This window comes from Vidua macroura, chromosome 7, assembly GCF_024509145.1.
Source record: "Vidua macroura isolate BioBank_ID:100142 chromosome 7, ASM2450914v1, whole genome shotgun sequence".
NCBI classification, from domain to species: domain Eukaryota; kingdom Metazoa; phylum Chordata; class Aves; order Passeriformes; family Viduidae; genus Vidua; species Vidua macroura.
Genome location: NC_071577.1, coordinates 19968096 through 19985349, shown reverse-complemented (window position 1 = coordinate 19985349; position 17254 = coordinate 19968096). Strand labels below are relative to the sequence as shown.

The 17254-nt window shown below is 39.5% G+C and overlaps 1 protein-coding gene across 3 annotated transcripts in view; it reads left to right on the top strand.

The window, feature by feature from the left end:
• Positions 1 to 17254, top strand: part of MAP3K20 (mitogen-activated protein kinase kinase kinase 20) — an 88757-nt gene that overhangs the window by 54292 nt on the left and 17211 nt on the right. For 2 of the 3 annotated variants that reach the window (XM_053981814.1, XM_053981815.1), the window contains exons 11-16: positions 542 to 677; positions 11316 to 11360; positions 12281 to 12311; positions 12430 to 12569; positions 13736 to 13798; positions 14798 to 14890. In XM_053981814.1, the coding sequence (XP_053837789.1) occupies positions 542 to 677; positions 11316 to 11360; positions 12281 to 12311; positions 12430 to 12569; positions 13736 to 13798; positions 14798 to 14890 (508 nt within the window). Of the gene's footprint in view, positions 1 to 541; positions 678 to 4855; positions 9854 to 11315; positions 11361 to 12280; positions 12312 to 12429; positions 12570 to 13735; positions 13799 to 14797; positions 14891 to 17254 lie in introns of those variants that run through there. The other variant, XM_053981817.1, reaches the window with a different exon arrangement.

The window sequence follows — 17254 nt, the reverse complement described above, 5'->3', positions numbered from 1 at the left end:
TTGCAGGGCTGGCTCATATTACAGTTTGTATTTTTGCTTTTGTATCTTCACCTAAAGAAACAGGAAGGTAGGTGGGGAAAATATTTCCCCACAAAATGCTTCTGTGCTTTTTGAGTGTAAGTCCAAATAATATTTATAGTCACGTTATAAACCCAGACAAATGGGCTTCTTCGACTGCCTGTATTGTGTTGCTAATGCTTGTCCCTTTACAGGTTCTTCATGCAGTTTCTTTATGGATCAGATCATGTTTCATGATGTTGGGGGGAAAGAAGGCATTTTCATTTTAAAAATGTTTTTGTTATATGGTATTTTACTCTTTCAAATGTTAATTTTCTTCAACTGAAGGTATTATGGTCTGAAGTATAAACATTACCATTTGTTCCTAAAGGTGTGAAAGACTTTGCATTTGGTAATTAAATGAACTGCTTGAGTTAGTATTGTACTTTTCAGCCTTTCACATTTAATTAACATTCAAGTGGGAATTATGAACAATTTATATCTGTCAGGAAAAGACAAGACGTAACAAATTGTCTCCGTGCAGATGTGAAATTGAGGCAACCTTAGAGAGACTAAAGAAACTGGAGCGTGATCTGAGCTTTAAAGAGCAGGAACTAAAGGAACGGGAGAGACGTTTGAAGATGTGGGAGCAGAAGTTAACTGAACAATCAAATACTCCTGTAAGTAGACAATAATTCAACCTTTCATCTTGTGTCAGAAGTATTTGGAGCTTTGTCTATGTAAATCTCAAGACAGACTAAGGAAGCAGTGCTCCTGTTTTTAGTTGTTCCTCTGGGCCAATTTTATTGCATCACCCTAGATAACATTTTTTTTTTTTTTTAATTTCACCTACTACATTAGGTACCACATATTACTGATAGTTCATATTGTGACATGGGCATTTCTAGAAGTATCCCATTGATTTATTTTGAGTTCTCAGCTTTAAAAGTTGTTTACATTCAATAAATTCTTTTTTCAACTAAAAAGCTGTAGACTTTATAGGATACAGGATTTGGTCTTAAAATGTAAGAATCATTTGTATCTTCAGAAGGCATGTTGTGAAACTTATGCAGGTTTTTTTTTGATTCTGTTCTTTTTCTTTGAGAAGAAGCAAATTCCCATTTTGTGAAAAGGGGGTCAAAATTTGAAGTATTAATTTAAGTTTTTGTTTATAATTATAATTTAGATAACTTTGACTGGCCAGTTACCAGCTGGTAGAGATCCCACATTTCTATTTGTAAATTAAAAACAAAAAAATAACCTTCCTTGCATTATCCTGAATTTCTTAATGAAATACTATGCTATTCAACCACTGATTGGCAGAGGGAGGACCACAGGGTTAGTGCATGGCAAGACATATTACAACAGAGTTGTTAAAAAAAATACTGTGATACCTACTTGTTTTTAAAGCACTAACTAAGACAAATACCAAATTGAGATCTCAGTAGCATACGATTTTCGTTATGCACAATTTTATCCTACTTATAATCTTGATTCCAGCCAGACCTATTTACATATGACTTGTTTTTAAGGCATAACTTATTGCTGTTCTTTGAATGAAGTTGCATTTATGTTCCAACTGCAAACATGCAGTAATGAAATCACGGAGGATAAATGTTTTCCTATGTGCAGATTCTGTATGTTTTCAGTAGATATCTTTATGCCTGCTTTAACACTTGCCATATTCCAGTAACTGAGCTGTGGGCCATCCTCTATCCTGTGCACAGCATGAGACACAGCCTTAATGAGCAAACCTTTTCACCAGCAAGGGCCTAGGGTTTTTTTATGCTGTACTTGCTTATGACTTGTACTTTTCACTTAGAGCTGGCATTGCTGCAAGAATAATGCATTGTGCTAAGGCCTATTGTGCTAAGCATGAACTGTCTTTCTGCATAGCATTAACCCAACTGTCCTATTGCACTTAAGTGCAATTTCTTCTAATAGAGAAATATAGGTTTGTTTTTCCCATGCATCTTAAGTGAACTGTTACCCAGAACATATTTTTTAAAAAGCCCTTTTATTGGGAAAAAATTGATATACTGGCAAAAAAAACCGGGCTTATTCAAGCAGGATTGTTTTTTTTTTCATAGCACTGGTTACACATACAACTATATTGTAAATTCATAGCTGTAAATAATTTGCAAAATACCTTTGGGCATTCTGTTTGCAAGGTGTAATCCTTGGGAGTCAAGCATCTGTTTCCCTCCATTAGTTCAGGCAGTGTCTGCTCAGCAGCATCAAACTAGAGGGTTACAACAGGGAGCTACAGTGCTTGACTTTAAACTACCTGGACTATAAAAGCAGGAGTAAAGATATGGCAACTGGAACTGTGACACATCTTAGAGTTCCCACTAGGCATAAACCTGGTTCTTAGCCAAAACTAGGCCTCGTTGTGTCTCAGCTGGTAGTCTTGTCCCTGCTCTGTGTTCTGCAGTCACCTTTTCACTTGGCTCTGCAGCAATGACCAGAGGCCAGCAGTGGTGTGCAGGAGTAAGAACCAAGTGACAGGAGAACAGCAAAGCTCTCTCTGCCACTTGATTCTCCAGTGTTGTAGGATTGGTAGAAGCTTCATCCTGCATGGAAGGTTACTATGAGTGGCAGGCTGCTCCTGTTTGAAAGAGTAAAGTATAGCTTTGTACACTTCAGCATGAGGGAAGGATGAGGCCAATATTTAGAAATGCTTCTGTGCATTTCTCCCTGCTCTTGTTTTGACCCTATTTCTGCTGCATCTTATGCAACAGACACCTTTGAGTCTGCAAATTCCTTTGTGCAGATCTCCAAAAGCCTCTAGCACAAGGGAATCTGGAGCATTTTGGTGGAGTAAAATATATCAATAGCTGCAATGGAATGGGAGACTTCTCTTGAAAAAATATTTGACTTTACGATGGTAGTGTATGTAGCTAAGATGAACATCTTATTTAGAGGAAGACAGTGAGCAAGACATGAAATCCATATATCACCTGTGATGGCCTGTACCTGCAGATGGTCATTTAACCATGGAATTCAAAGCGACTGGTGGATCCCAGCCATTCCTAAGGGTCTCTTCTGATAGTCATCATATGCAGTGTGTCACTAAAGGCATGTCATGTTTGTCCCAACAAACTCTTTGAATTCTCCAGATAACGAGATGGCAAAATATGGAGGAAGTAAAGTGATTATAACTTGCAAAATGAGCCTTTCACAGCTTACCCACTCTCAGATGTAGAACAGTCAATGACCCAGAAAGGTGTTTCAGTGGAAAGCTGATTTGCAGCTTTGTTGATTTTTGTAGGGAATTCTTCCCATATGTTGGGGATGCTCTTCTGTGGATCGAAAGTGGCTATAACTACCTGACAATGAAGTCTTGTGTGCTAGGTCTCATTTTTGAAAGATTCCTTCTTTTTATCAGGATCCTTGATCCAACTAGCATGCTGTTGATGGTGTAACTGGAGGTTTTTGTACAGCCAGGTGTAGAGAAGCTTAGCTGCAGGTTCTTTCATCACATAGCAATAGGATGCAACTTCTTCATTTTATTTTTGTTTCTTAAACGCTGATACTAACTTTACTTGATCACAATGCAAACAGTAAGTCTATGTAAGTGGGTAAAGCTCAAGTGGAACAGAAGACAGATGCTGTCTTTTTTAATGATAGAAAATTAGTCAATGTAAGTGGTTTTACCAAGAAATAGTCATTCTTTGAGCAGCCCTGGCTGTGAAGCCTCTTGTGTTATATAACAGGGCATCACCATAATCACCCCTGTAACTTGTTTTGATCAACTGCCATTGACTCTTCAGTCACTTTTCTGATTAGGTTAAAAAAGATATGAAAACCCATGAATTTTGGGTAGGTAGTTTTACAAATGCTTTGGAAAGAAAGGCTGGTGCAGGTGCTTACACATAGCTCCTTTGCTGTTATTTTAGTAGTGTCTCAGTTTGACACTCCAAGACAAGTAGGTAGTTTAATTTAGGGTGAACTGCCTGCGTTTTTATTCCCTGTGAAGCACAGGCAAACATATCACAGAAGTTACTAGCCTGGCCACTCTGAAGAGGCATTAATCATTTACCTGAAGAGGGCATATTTCATTTGTTACTACAAACAAACAGACTGGGTCAGGAGAATGCCATTATCTGTAGGTGAAGATTAGTGGAAATTTAATACGATGTATGAGCAATTGACAGATGTCTCTTAATACTATTTAAAAAAAAAAAAAAAAAAAGCTGAAGAAGCTGACAAGCTGACCAAAACCACCCCTCTTCCCCTGCCTGCTTGTCCCTGGGATGGCTTCTGAAGGTGTGGTGCTGGTGCAGGCTGGAGGCCAGCTCTCCTGTCCTTTGCATTAGTGAGAGACTCATTTCTGATTGTGGCTGTTGCTGGGTGACCCTTTCTCTCCTTTTGAGCATACACTCAAAACCAGTCTGCTGCTGCTTTCATTTCTGATATTTAGGGGCTGCTGCTTCTGCATCAAACTGCAGAGCTTGTTTGGGTTCTCTGGTCTTAACCTGATTTATTCTTCAATCCTGAAAGGTTGAATTAAGCAACTCCAATTGCCTTGGAACCAGTCCACCTGGTTGGGAAATGTCATATTCTGTTTTGTGCTGTACAAAATGAAGGATTGAAGAGTTTGAACCTTCTTTTGTCATGAAAGCTCTGTTGCCTGTGGTTCTTACCATGCCACTCGGTGATTTTGCACTTTGGTTTAAGAACAATGACCCCAGAAGGATGCTATCTGTTTTAATGAATCCTTATTTGAACTCCGTGTTTAGATTCACTAATCGTATGCTTTCTGTTGATTGCTGACTAATCTGGTGGTGTCTTTTTCCTTGATTTTAAAATTGGTTCTAACTTTCACTTTTGCTCTGTCCTTTCCTCCTTTAAATAGTTTTTCTTACCTCTTGCTGCAAGAATGTCTCAGGAGTCTTACTTTGAATCTAAAACAGAGGAGTCAAACAGTGCAGAGATGTCATGTCAGATCACAGCAACAAGTAACGGGGAGGTAGCTGGCATGAACCAAAGCCTGAAGGCCTTGATGATGACTGGCTTTGGGGATATCTTCTCTCTGAACAAAGCAGGATCTGTCCTGCATTCTGGAATGCAGATAAACATGCAAGCCAAAAAGAATTCTTCTAAAACCACCTCTATGAGAAAAGGGAAGAAAATCAACATGGCTTTGGGTTTCAGTGAATTCGACTGGTCAGATGACGATGATGATGACGATGATTTTGATGACACAGATGATAGCAGCGAATGAAATAAGTTGTAGAGTTAACCCTGAAATTGTTTTAGCAAAGCAAAACAATAAAGTTTTAGAACAAGAATCCTGTCAGTTTGGTCTGTTTAAATCCTGTAAAAGAACAAAAAACAAACAAACAACAACGAAAAAGATATTTGCCAGGCTGAGCATATTTGTATGTAGAAAGATATGTTGTTTTTGTTTCGATTGTGCTGACTTATTTCTGCTTTGATGAAATTTGGAACTAAACTTTCCAAACTAATTGAGATTATTATTATTTTATGATTATATCTGTAATTCCTAGTGCCTGATTACAGAAACTATGGCTTGATAAATTTAAGATCTGGAAACACTGGGAGAAACTTCAATGCCATTAATGCCATTGATGTACTTCAATTTTTCTTTTGTGTTTTTTGTCATTTCCCTTACCCCTTTAATTGTCAGTCATATGCATATGCTTGTGCTTCCAGATTTGCTATTTTCTACATCCATTCTTTCTTACTGTTGTAGTGAAGGGGTTTGCTGTGTTTCTCAATTTAAAGTCTTTTTCAAGGCAGCATTGTGGGAAGTCACAAATAGGTTTCTAGGAACAGAGAAGCTTGGGGGGGAAGAGAGTGGTTAGTTAAATATATAGTTTAAAAATGGAATAGCAGCAGAACCCAGATAATCCCTGTTAGTAGATGATTTTTGTAAATGTTCTTTTTTTCCCCCTCACGTGTATGTGCATGTGTATATAATTCACTCTAGCAAAGTAAACTGCAATCAGACCTCTGCATCTATTATCAGATATTGTGATCTAGAAGCTAATTTTCAGTTATGTTGATGTGAATCCATGAAGCCTCATTAACTTTGATGGACTTATTCTTGTACCTGAGAGCAAAAATCGGTGTTTGTAAATTTTGATTCTGTTGTATCTGCTAAACGGCCTGTGCCATCCTTGGCAAAGGACAAAGAGAAGCCACTGTGACATTTCAGCTTGCGCCCTAGAACTGTGGCTTGTGTGAAATTCTCCGTAGTAGAATCTAGCAGTAATGTCAGGAATATTTACTAGACTCTGCATAACTGTTTTTTGCAGCTACATTACTTTTAAAGTATTGTCACTGCTGTTACAGCTTACCATAAAACTCAGTGTGTAACAATCTGCTGCAATAATTGCCTGCCAGGCACTTATGTTGAGAGCAGTGAGGATGTTTCTCCTGATGACCCCTTTAGTGGTGATGCAGAAGGAGGGAGGGAAACCAGTGTGAACACAGATGCAGGTTAGAAAGGAAGATGTTGTAAAATATTTGCCAAGGAAGAAGGGCAGCATTTCAAAAGAAAAATGTTACTGTGTAGTTCAGCAGTAGTGGAAATAAGCCACCAAAATTCCATTCTCAATTACTGGAAGAGTTTCTTTTATAAAACTTCTGTTTTTGAGTGGCTTCTTTAATTATAGGCTTGCCTGTTACACAGCTCTAACCTATATATTATGGTGTTTTGTGGATAGCTTAGAGAAAAATTGATACATTAGATAAGAGCAGGCCTGAAATCATTACCTGTTCACTCAACAAAACAAAGTTCTTCGAAGGAGTTTTTCTACAGTAGGCACCTCTTTGGGTTGTGAGAAAGAATTGTTTTATCCTTAAGCATCAGCACTGGTCCAGTCACCTGCAAGGCACAAGTGCTGCGCTCAGGCCGCCTGCTCCATTCGCTTTGCACGGGATCGTAGTTCCTGCGGGATGTCATTTAACCCTCTTCCAAACACTCCCAAATCTATTGACTTGAACTTATCCCTCTTGTATTCCAAAGCTTTTCTCATGATGAAATTATCATTTAAATGATGCAGTAAACGTTCGAAGTATCCCAAGGAGAAACTCCTTTGGCTCAGGTGGGGATGGCTTCTTAGGTCCATCAAAGCAACCTGATTTTAGGGAGAAAAAGAGACTCAGAAGGGCAAATAATGAAATGGAAATAAGAACAAATAGCCTTTTCCAGTGTAGATTTGTACTATTTTTGTAAGTCTACGTCTGCTAACACCCACAGCAATGATACTATTTTTGTAACTGCCACTTTGCACTCAGCAAAATTTGATGGATTTGTGTAATGTAATATGTGCACTTTAGGTCTTAAGATGTGTATCATTGTGCATAAATTCCTGTACCACATAAGCAGTGTAGGGATGTACAACTGAAAACAAAATTTGGTTCAGTTCATTTCTAATTCTAAAACCCCAAAAATCTGTTCCTAGCATTGATATTTTGCACTTTTTTGGTGTTTGACAATCTTGGAGCACTTCATGCACATTTATGTTTGTGTGGGTTTTAAGTGAATTTTTAAATTAACTCCTTAATCTTTACAGAAATAAAAATAGTTTTAAATTAGTATGACACTGATTTTCATAGTTGCAATGTCACAAGTTTTAAGTCTGTCTTCAAGGCTTTGTGCTTATCCAGGTGTGTAACTTATATCAGCAAATACCATCAGAATGTGGTAACGTGCTTGTAATAATTTCTACCTACTTGTTTTCAGTTTTTTTAATGAAGCAAGATGGATTTTTTTCCCCCTTTGCCTTTTTCCCCATGTTGTTTCTCAAAGCAAATTAAATTATATTAAGGAAAAATTTAAGCTCTTTTAAAACTTCCCATGCATTTAAAGTAGCAAAGGTGACCTCTGAGTTGTAGATAAGGTGATAACATGACAAACTCTTCTGATGCAGTTGCGATAGTATTATACTTAGGATATTGGCTGTGCTTACTAAAAAAGCAGTGGTATTAATTACATTTTTACTTTCCCGTGATGAGTTTCACACCAGGTGTCTCCAGTCTACAAGCCAGTTATCATATGTGAGAATCAAGCTGAGTTGTTTCTGCCCCTGAAATGCTTCTCACTAGATAAAGGCTTTGAAAATGTCTCTGGTGGGCAGGTATGGTGGTTGGAGCAGGGCAGAGTATTTCATCTTCCACACCTGATTTTGCTCTGCAGTGTATCCAAGTCCATCTTCTACCTGTCTCATCACCAGCTTATACAAATCTCCACAACAGTACACAGCCACATGGTGTGTCAGCTAATGAAAGCATTAACCAAACCCAGAAGGCGTTTCTCTGGCTGCTCTGGGCCAAAGCCAGAACAAACCACCAAAAGCCTTCCTGTGCCTTGTACACCTCTCAGCTCACTAGGCCCTGCCAGGCCTTTTGGGTTCCCAATTTCCTCAGTCTTCCATAAAGCCTGAAGGTTTTTGCAGTAAAATAATATCATTGCATTTGATGGAGGGGAAAGGTAAGAACCAGTTCTGAACTTGGCTGTACTGCAAACATTAACTAAGGTGGGTAAATGACCTCAGAGAAGAATGGGGAGGATCAACTTTTGGCTTGCTTAATGGTCAGCTGGGACCAAGACAGGATGTCCAACTCCCAACTCCCTTTCTTTTCCTTAGCAGTGGTGAAAAATACAGAAATGGGACTTGATGAAGGAAAACTTTTGATCTAGTCATTTTTGTGATGATGACATCACTAATTTCTTGGAGTAGCAAGTGCCTTAGGGTGCGGTGTGGGTGTGCTGCATTGTCAGCCATTGTGTGCTCCCTGACATGGAGCTTGTCCCCTCTGGACTGGAAGGGCTTTCTGGAGGTGAGGTGTGGCGTGGCCTCTTGTCACACAGTCATGTTCATGGCTTGGCGTTTGCTTATCATTCCAGAGGTTTTCTTAGATGTTGATTCCCTTTCCTTCTGGGTTTTAAAGTGTTTATTCTGAGTTAAATATCTGATGCAGTAATGATAGGTATTGCTCTCAGCAGTAGCAGTAGATCTGTAGTGTGCATATAGCTGTTAAGTACTGAGCAGTGTTACTGTGTGTCTTTAATGCTGTACTTCCTTTATCTGTAATCAGGCAGCTTTTACAGGTTTTTAATAAGACCTCTGACTTGACAGAGGTTTTAACTACAGTCCTAGGTAGAATGTTCAGGTAGAAAAAGTAAGTTCATTTAGTAATTTTCACAGCCCTTAAAATGCACTGGTAGGAATCTGGAGGAGAGACCTTTCCTCTTTCCCCCAGGCTTCAACTTAGTGTACACTGTAAAATCTGCACAGAGATTTCTGATGTGTGAAGATTTAATTTTAAAACTGTAGAACCAATGAGTTTCTTTTAACATTTTATATTGTGTGCTAAATACTCATATTCCTTTTAAAGTCAGATATAGTCCACTGCATTTCTTGCTTTTGCACTACTGAAGAAATTTTGTACTGAATAGTAGGAGTCAATGCTACTTACACTTCAGGTTTGAACTGATGGAATTCGAATAGAAAATATTTTCACAGTGTTAGAAAACTTCATTTTCCCTTCTGAAAAAGCAAAGCTGAGCGCAATGCCTATGCCAAGACTCTTGTGCTGTAAACTGAATATATAATTTGTGTGGAACATGCAATGTTACACTTCTGTGTGGAAAAATCTTGCAGTGTCAGTTTTCCTCTTTATTGCACTTGACATACCATGTCTTGTTTTACTCACACTGTGGATTCGATTTTCCAGTGTAAAACCAAAGCAAACAAACTAAATCATACAATGTATTCAATTTCCTCGATTGGTGTCATAAACTTTCTTTTGGTGTGAAACTTTTCCCTTGCTTCTCTTTTGTTCCAAACTTCTATTTTGCAATAAACATTTTGACAGTAAATTTTATGCATTTGTGTCACTGTGTAAAACACTGGTGTTCCAAGAGTTTCCTTATTGTCTGCTGGTTTAAGTCACTTTTCTGTATTACTAACTGTGTGACATTTCTCCTTTATTCTCCCATTAAGGAAAAAAAAAAGAGAGAAATAATACAGAACTATTCTGGCAATGGTCCTATTTAAACATGAAGAAAGCAGAAAAAACCCACTGTACATTTAAAAATGCATTATTGGACTTCTGCAGTAAATTTTTCAGTTGTACAAATCATTATACCAGGTTCCTGCTGCAGCACCAGCCAGTTTGACTATAAGTACCTACAAAAGGCACAACTGACGGCCTCCTGAGGGTGTTCACAGTTGCCACTTGCATTTCCTTGTCCTTAAGTGTTGCCCCCAGCACTACTTTTGCCCCACAGTGTTCTGCCCAGGCTGCAGGTCACTGGGGTGAGGGCCTGCCTATGGGACGTGCTTGGCTTGTGGGTGGGGTCTGGGGAATCTGGGGGTGGCAGGGCACTCTGAAGGAGGTGACAAAGCCATGGGGGCTCATGGGTAACCAAGCTGAGTCTCTCATAAATCATTGTTATTGACATCAAAAGAGTTTGCAACTACATCATGATATTGAGTTTCTGTGAGACACTGACTGTCCAAATACAGATCTACAACAATTAATGCTAACCCTTTAAGCTGGATAAAAATGCCAAGAAAGTGACACTTTGGATACCATATACTTGAATGAGTAAAATGGCAATCACTATTACAGTGACACCTTCTTTTCTGTCAGTTTTCAAATCATCCCAGAATTTTGTTTAATGCAGCCATTCTTCCATGGTTTCCTAGTGCTTCAAGAGCTAACACCATCTTGCATCCAACAGAGTGTAGGAGGAAGCTGGGAAGTGCTGCACTCCTCCAGCCTTACTACTCTAACTTGAGTAGTTAGAAAGCAGTGGCAGAAACCAAGAGAGACTTGTCTGTACATGGGTGGGAAGATAGTCTGCAGTGGCCAGACTCCATATTCTATTTTTGCTGTTGTCCAGTGAAAGTTTTCTTTCCTTTTGCAGAAAATATCTGTCATTTGGGAGGGAGTAATAATCCCAGCATTATTTTCATTGCAGACCAAAGCCATAGCAAAAGCCTTCCTGTAGTGTCAGAACCAGGAGGAGAGGCAGATAGAGTCCCTTGCCATCAGATGGTTTACTTTTGCTTCCTAAGTTGTTTTTGTTGGAGATCTGCTGGTAATTTTATCTGCAGAGAGGGACAGGATCAATTTAACACTGCCAACATGCTGCTGGAGCCAGCCCACAATCAGTGTGAATGCACTGGTTTAGTACATCAATACGAGTTGCAGCCCAAGTCCTGCACTTTGCAGTGAAAAAGGAACAGAATAGTATCAGCCAACAGACTAAAATTTGGGTGGAGGGGAGAAAAATGGTCAGATGGTTTTCTTTTCAATTCATATCTCTCACACAGTTGCTGCCCTCCTTTGATATTTGTGCATGGACCGAGGAAGATGTGGTGAGTATTTTGTGTTAATGTGGCCAGGGTTGTGATGCTGCAGCTCTCTGACAAATGACAGCGGGCGTGGTGGGAGGGAAGGCCGGAGCAGAACATCTAGGTGAGATTTACTGCTGTTTGTTTGGTGAAACTTGTGTCCCAGAAAGACTTGAAAATGACTGGGGGTAAATTAAGGATTTGAGTTACCTTCATAAAACAGCCACATTCTCCAGTGTCCAGAAAACAGTGGGAGCTGGGAACTGACAGCAGCCAGGAGGGCATTCCTGGGTCGCTTGTTTAAGGAATGTGGAAGTGCCCAATGACCTGACCCTGGACAGGACAAAGTGAGTTCAAAGGTTTTATCCCGCTGTGTGCCACCTGGATGACAATTAACTGAAAAAAAGTTTAGGGCTTTTTAGGGTGTGTGGAACCTCTCTTTCATATAAAATAATGGCATTGAGTACTTTATACCTTTTTATTCAGTAAAAAGGCTAAACAAGACACATCAGTGATTTATCTCTGACATAGTGATGTGTCAAAATTATTTTAATGCCCTATCAAGCACTCCCTTTGTGTCTTATGCATCATGGGGTTGTTTGGCTGACATTTACCAAAGAACTGTCTGGAAAGCCAGTGCAAAACCATAAAAGCCCTGGCTCCTTCACTTCAGCCCTTTTAGCACATGACATTTCTCAGTTTCTGCTTTGGTCATTTCAGTTCTTCATGACAATGAACTGAGAAAGGTGGCTGCAAAATGGAAGGCAGTTTGGAAAAGCTAAATAGAAATAATCACTTGCATTGGTGAATCCTGAGTCCTTTATCCCAAAGTGAGAAATATTATAAATTTTGTTTTAAAAAGGATGATTACTTGTGAACTCCAAATAACTGTAATACAAGATTTGGAGAATTTGAACTTCAAGATTGATTCCTCTTTTTTGCAGTTTTTCTGGATGCAACAACTTACTAGAAAAGGTAAAAGCTATTCATATGTCCTTTCATGCTCACATTTATGAACTAATATACATTTGTTCATTTCCCCCCCTCCAATAAAGTACCATGTGGATTTCTGAATAACCTCTTTTATCTTAAGGCGATACTTCTGGTGAAATGAGTGTCTATGCTAGCTTGTTTAAGGAACATCATATCACTGGGAAGCAATTACTTCTTCTAGAAGAAGAGGATTTAAAGGACATGGGAATTGTTTCCAGAGGACACATCATCCATTTAAAGGTATTATCAGCATATATTGAATGTTGCAGTAGGTTATAGTGTGAGTATTACAGAGTCTATGGAGTTTCAGTAGTTGGCAACAGAAAAAGTTACAAAGCTAAATAGAGAACATATTTGGTATCTAAAATAAACAGAGTTAAAGCTTCATATTGATCTAGAACTCAAAGCAACCTGAGCATTTATGAAAATGTGCTGTGCTCTTTATACTCCTCTGTAGTTCCTATTTTTCTTGTGAGCTGGATGGCAGTACTGCTGCAGCTTCACCTATGAGGGCCATTCTCCCAGCAGAAAAGCTTGGGAATCTTCCGAGAGAACTCTCTTTTAGCTAAAGGAGAAACAGATACAAAACAGTTATTTGAACTGAAATCTCAGCTTCTCAACTTCCACATCTCATTTATAACGTAAAGCATATTTAGACTAACAAAACTCAGTTGAACAACTTTAAAGCTGATTGACAGACAGGTTTCTTTGCTCTTAGAACTTACTTTTAAACAGTGTTTTAAATGTCTAATGTTTGTAATGAGTTAAGAAAATCACGTTCTGGAAAATGTGATCATGACAGCAGTAATGGTATTAGTACTGTAGCCACAGGAGAGAGTTTTCTGGCAGTCAGCTTTGGAAAAGGGATTCTATAAAAGCAGCATCTATAATTCTGTTGGGTCTCAATCATTTTAGATCCCAATTTGCTAGTAAAGAGATACTTGTATTGTAATTGCTAGTCCTGCAAATTTAGCTTTGTAAGTCACACAGATTTATTCCCCTTTTGCTCATCAACCATTTTTCCATGCCCACACACCATTACTGATATATTTAATTTACATTTCCTACAGAGAAAATTATTGAAACTTAATAAAGTCAATAATGTCCAAAATGAAAGATCTCAGCTTCCTGGGTTGCTTTGAGCATAAATAAAAACAACAAAACCAAGACCCCTGAACATCTCTTTTTCTGATTAAGCAGATCTATCTGATTCTGAACGCAAACCAGGGCCAATCTACCACAACAGTTTCCAGAACAGGGCTATATTTTAAACTCTTCTCACATGCCCTAATGTATCCACAGTGGAAAACAGAGGGCATGTGGGGTTGTGCTGTTTTTCATGCTGGTATTTGCAGGATGAGATACTAAATAACTCCCATCTGGTTTTGTTGATTTTTTTTTTCTAGACTGCTATCGAGAAGTTAACCCATGACTATCTAAATCTATTTCATTTTCCACCATTAATTAAGGCAAGTCTCACTGTTGATATAAGACGTGCTTCTCATGCTGGTATGAATATTTCACTGTTCTCATGTCTCAACTTTCCCCCATTCAGGGGAGGGCAAGGTTGCAATTCCTACAGAGGGTTGTAACAAACGTGGAGAGTCAACAGCAGCAATGGGTCACATCAGAACAAATAATAGGATAATAGAAATTGTTTTCAAGGAAGTTCTAATTTTGTATCATGGAGCTGGTAGAATTAAATTAAATGACAACTGGTTGCAATTTGCTGTCATTAATTAGAAACTACTTTGAAGAGCCATTACTCCAAATTGCTGCCACCAACTGGTCACCACTGAAGAACAGCAGATCCCTGGCCCAGAATAGGCCCATCATTCCCCAGTGTGCTACTGTTATAGAAGAGAAGGATGATAGTGTCTTGCCACCCTTACGTTAACCAATTTGTTTTCTGATAATCAGTAATAAGACCCATGCAAAAGGAAGAGAGTGTTTGGGAACTTTGGTGTTGCTAGAGCAGATATTTGCCTTATTTAATTTAGTAAGCTAACCAAGAAATTCTAGGCCCCAAATCCTGAAGTAGCTTTTTTTAGTCATAATTTATTGCACAGTGATAGAGTGAAATCCACGTACAGCAAATTTGCATATAGCAAAACTCTGTTCCCTGGAGGGGAAAATGAAAGTCAGAGCATTGCTTTGCTGTGCCAGCTGCACCTCCAATGGCAGAGGCTGTCACAATGCTCACAGGGACACCACACTGTGCCAGAGCAGCTCAGCAGAAAGTGTGCAGCATCTCCCAGTTGCCATCCACTACCAGCCCTAAACCCACACAGAAGCCTTTGCTCCTCTTGGAGTGTGATGTCTCCTTTCTGCTGCCTGCCAGACTTGTAACACCTGAAAGGCAAATCCATTCTGCCACCAAAGGGTGTGCTCTTGTCTCCCAGCAGGTTGTGGTAGATGTGAATTCTCACCTTTGCCTGGTTTTTTTTTTTTTTTTTTTTTTTTGGCAGGATTCTGCAGGTGGAGCTGAAGAAAGCATAGAGAAAGTAGTGAATCTTGAACTTGTTTTTGGTTATCACTTGAAGCCGGGAAATGGTCCAAAGGTAAGCTAGGAGTGCTAGATCAGTTGGTTTGGTTAAGAGTCCCTACCCAGAGGGTCCATATCTTCTGGACACAAAAGATAAATTTGCATGAGAATGCTCTTGTTTTGGAAATTGCTGCCTGAATGTCAAGGTGGTAAATGGGGCTGCATCAGTGATGAGGAACTATCCCCCAGTTCAAGCAAGCAAGAAAAGAGTGGCACAGAAAGTTTTGGCTGAAAGCTTTTGTTTCCTTGTGAACTGTTTTTTAAATTGTAATTTTGGTAATTTGGGATTTCATTTTGTTCCTTTTATCCCAATAAGTGTGAAATGGTAATCCATTTATTCAAAAAAACCCACTGACAGTTGAGCAGTGACATATGCCTGATGTTGGTGGGCAGACTTCCTTTTGTCTCAGCAGAAAAGAGATACTGTTTTATTCAACCAAGAGGAGTTTGGAAAATACATGGTATGCATTGCTGCTGGCTGGGCAGGACTAGTCCTGGTGGAGACTCTGTGCCCTTATGATACTGGGGAGGGAGGGAGGGGTAGTTGCAGCACATTGCACAAAGCTGCTATACTCCAGCAATTGCCAGTGTGCCACATCCTAATCAATCGTCAGCTCCAAGCCGAGCTGGTTCAAGGATCTCTCGTTACACCCTGTGTAACTGGAGCGTTGATGACTCCAGATGTTCCAGCAAAGGATTTCTACCACATTGTTTTTTCTCAAGAGTGAGGTTTGTCCCATGCTTTTTGTTTGCTTTGTCCAGCTTGCCATGGACTCTGAATTCAAGGGTTTTAGAATTAATCATCTATGTGGAAATGGTGTGCAAAGCATTTCTGAGCTAGAGTCAGGGGTTGTGACAGCAGGATTTGTTTCCTTTTGTATTTGATAAATCTGCATTGTGTGTCCACCCTAAACTTGTGGGAGGCTGACTTTCATCTTGTGTTATCTGGCTGCTTTGCTTTCAGGGCATATTGTTTGCAGAAGTCTCTTGATTTCTGTACTTTGTGGTGCTTGCAGAGAAAGCATTTAGGTTTGAACTTAGTAGGAACTTGTACTCATACTGAAATAATTTCATCAGTTTGAAAAAGCTTTTTGTCTGGATATTTCCTTTTTTAGTTTGTTTCTTTTATCCTGAGTACTTATTTTTCCTATAAAAATCTTCTTTATCTCTATGTGAATTAGACTGTCTCAGTGTTCTTGAATGCATGTTGCTTATGCAGCTGTACAGCTGCTTTTTTGTAGGTGTGCTTTTTTCTCTCCCATGTGCAACTAACTCTTGAAGGAACTAAAAGTCCATGAAAAAACTTGTATCTCCCTTCCATTTCCAATATGGGCTGTGAGCCATAGTGCAGGGAGTTGGGCAACCACCCGCAGGAAGGAGCAAGAGAAGGAGCAAATAGACCTCTGAGCACTGGGGAGAAACTAATTGTACTAATTGTACTAATGCCTCCTTAAGTTTGAAGATGAGTAGATGTTTTAGCCATGACAACAAAATGTGCAAATGAGACTGTATGCAAAATCTATGGGACAGAAGCTGAATTGTTATGAGAGGGCAGAGTTAGTTCAGTGGGCCTGTGTAGTGTTGACATAACCTCTCCAGGCTTCTGACAACCTTTTTTATTTGGTCTTGCCTTCCCTGTGAGCTCCTAATTGGTCCTGTCTGCTCTGTGTGCTGTTGGGCCCTTCTCTAAGAAAGCCATTCCCTCTGAAGCTGTAGTTGCATGCCAGGCATGCCTTCCCTGTCAGCTGCCCTGCTGCAGCACCCCGTGTGCTTAGTGATGCCATTCCAGGGAATGCACAATTTGTCACCTGAATATGTCTGGGCTGGAAACATCTGTCTGAGATCTGCACATTAACTTGTACCTGCCTTTAAAGATGATGCAGCAGAGCCAGTTTGAAAAAGTGAACTGGAAGGAGCAGATAGAGTTTTTGGGCAGGGTGCTAGGGCCAACATGGGCAAGTAATTTGCATTAAACATAACATTAACAGACTGGTGTGGTACACACTGCATAGGAAATTTGGCTGGCTTGCTGCTTTGAAAACCCCTGCATACAATCTTCTGGCTCCCCTAGAGGCTGCTTTGAGCCAGCTACTGCTGCCATCTAGATTTGTTCCAAAATGAACTGGGAAAAGGGTGAAAACCAGGATTGAAGGGTTTAAACTTCTTTTATTGTCCCATTTTTGTAAAAGAGTGGTGCCTGTTCCTGTAAAACTGGGTCAGCAGAGGCACTTGGGATCATACCTTCCACCATCTTTACAGCTAAAAAGCTGGCCTACATCAGTTTAAAAATAAATTTCTCAAAGGAACTTTACCCTAATCAGTCCCTATAACCAGCTGCCTAACTAAGAAGCATTTCTCCTGTTTTAATAATGAGGAAAAA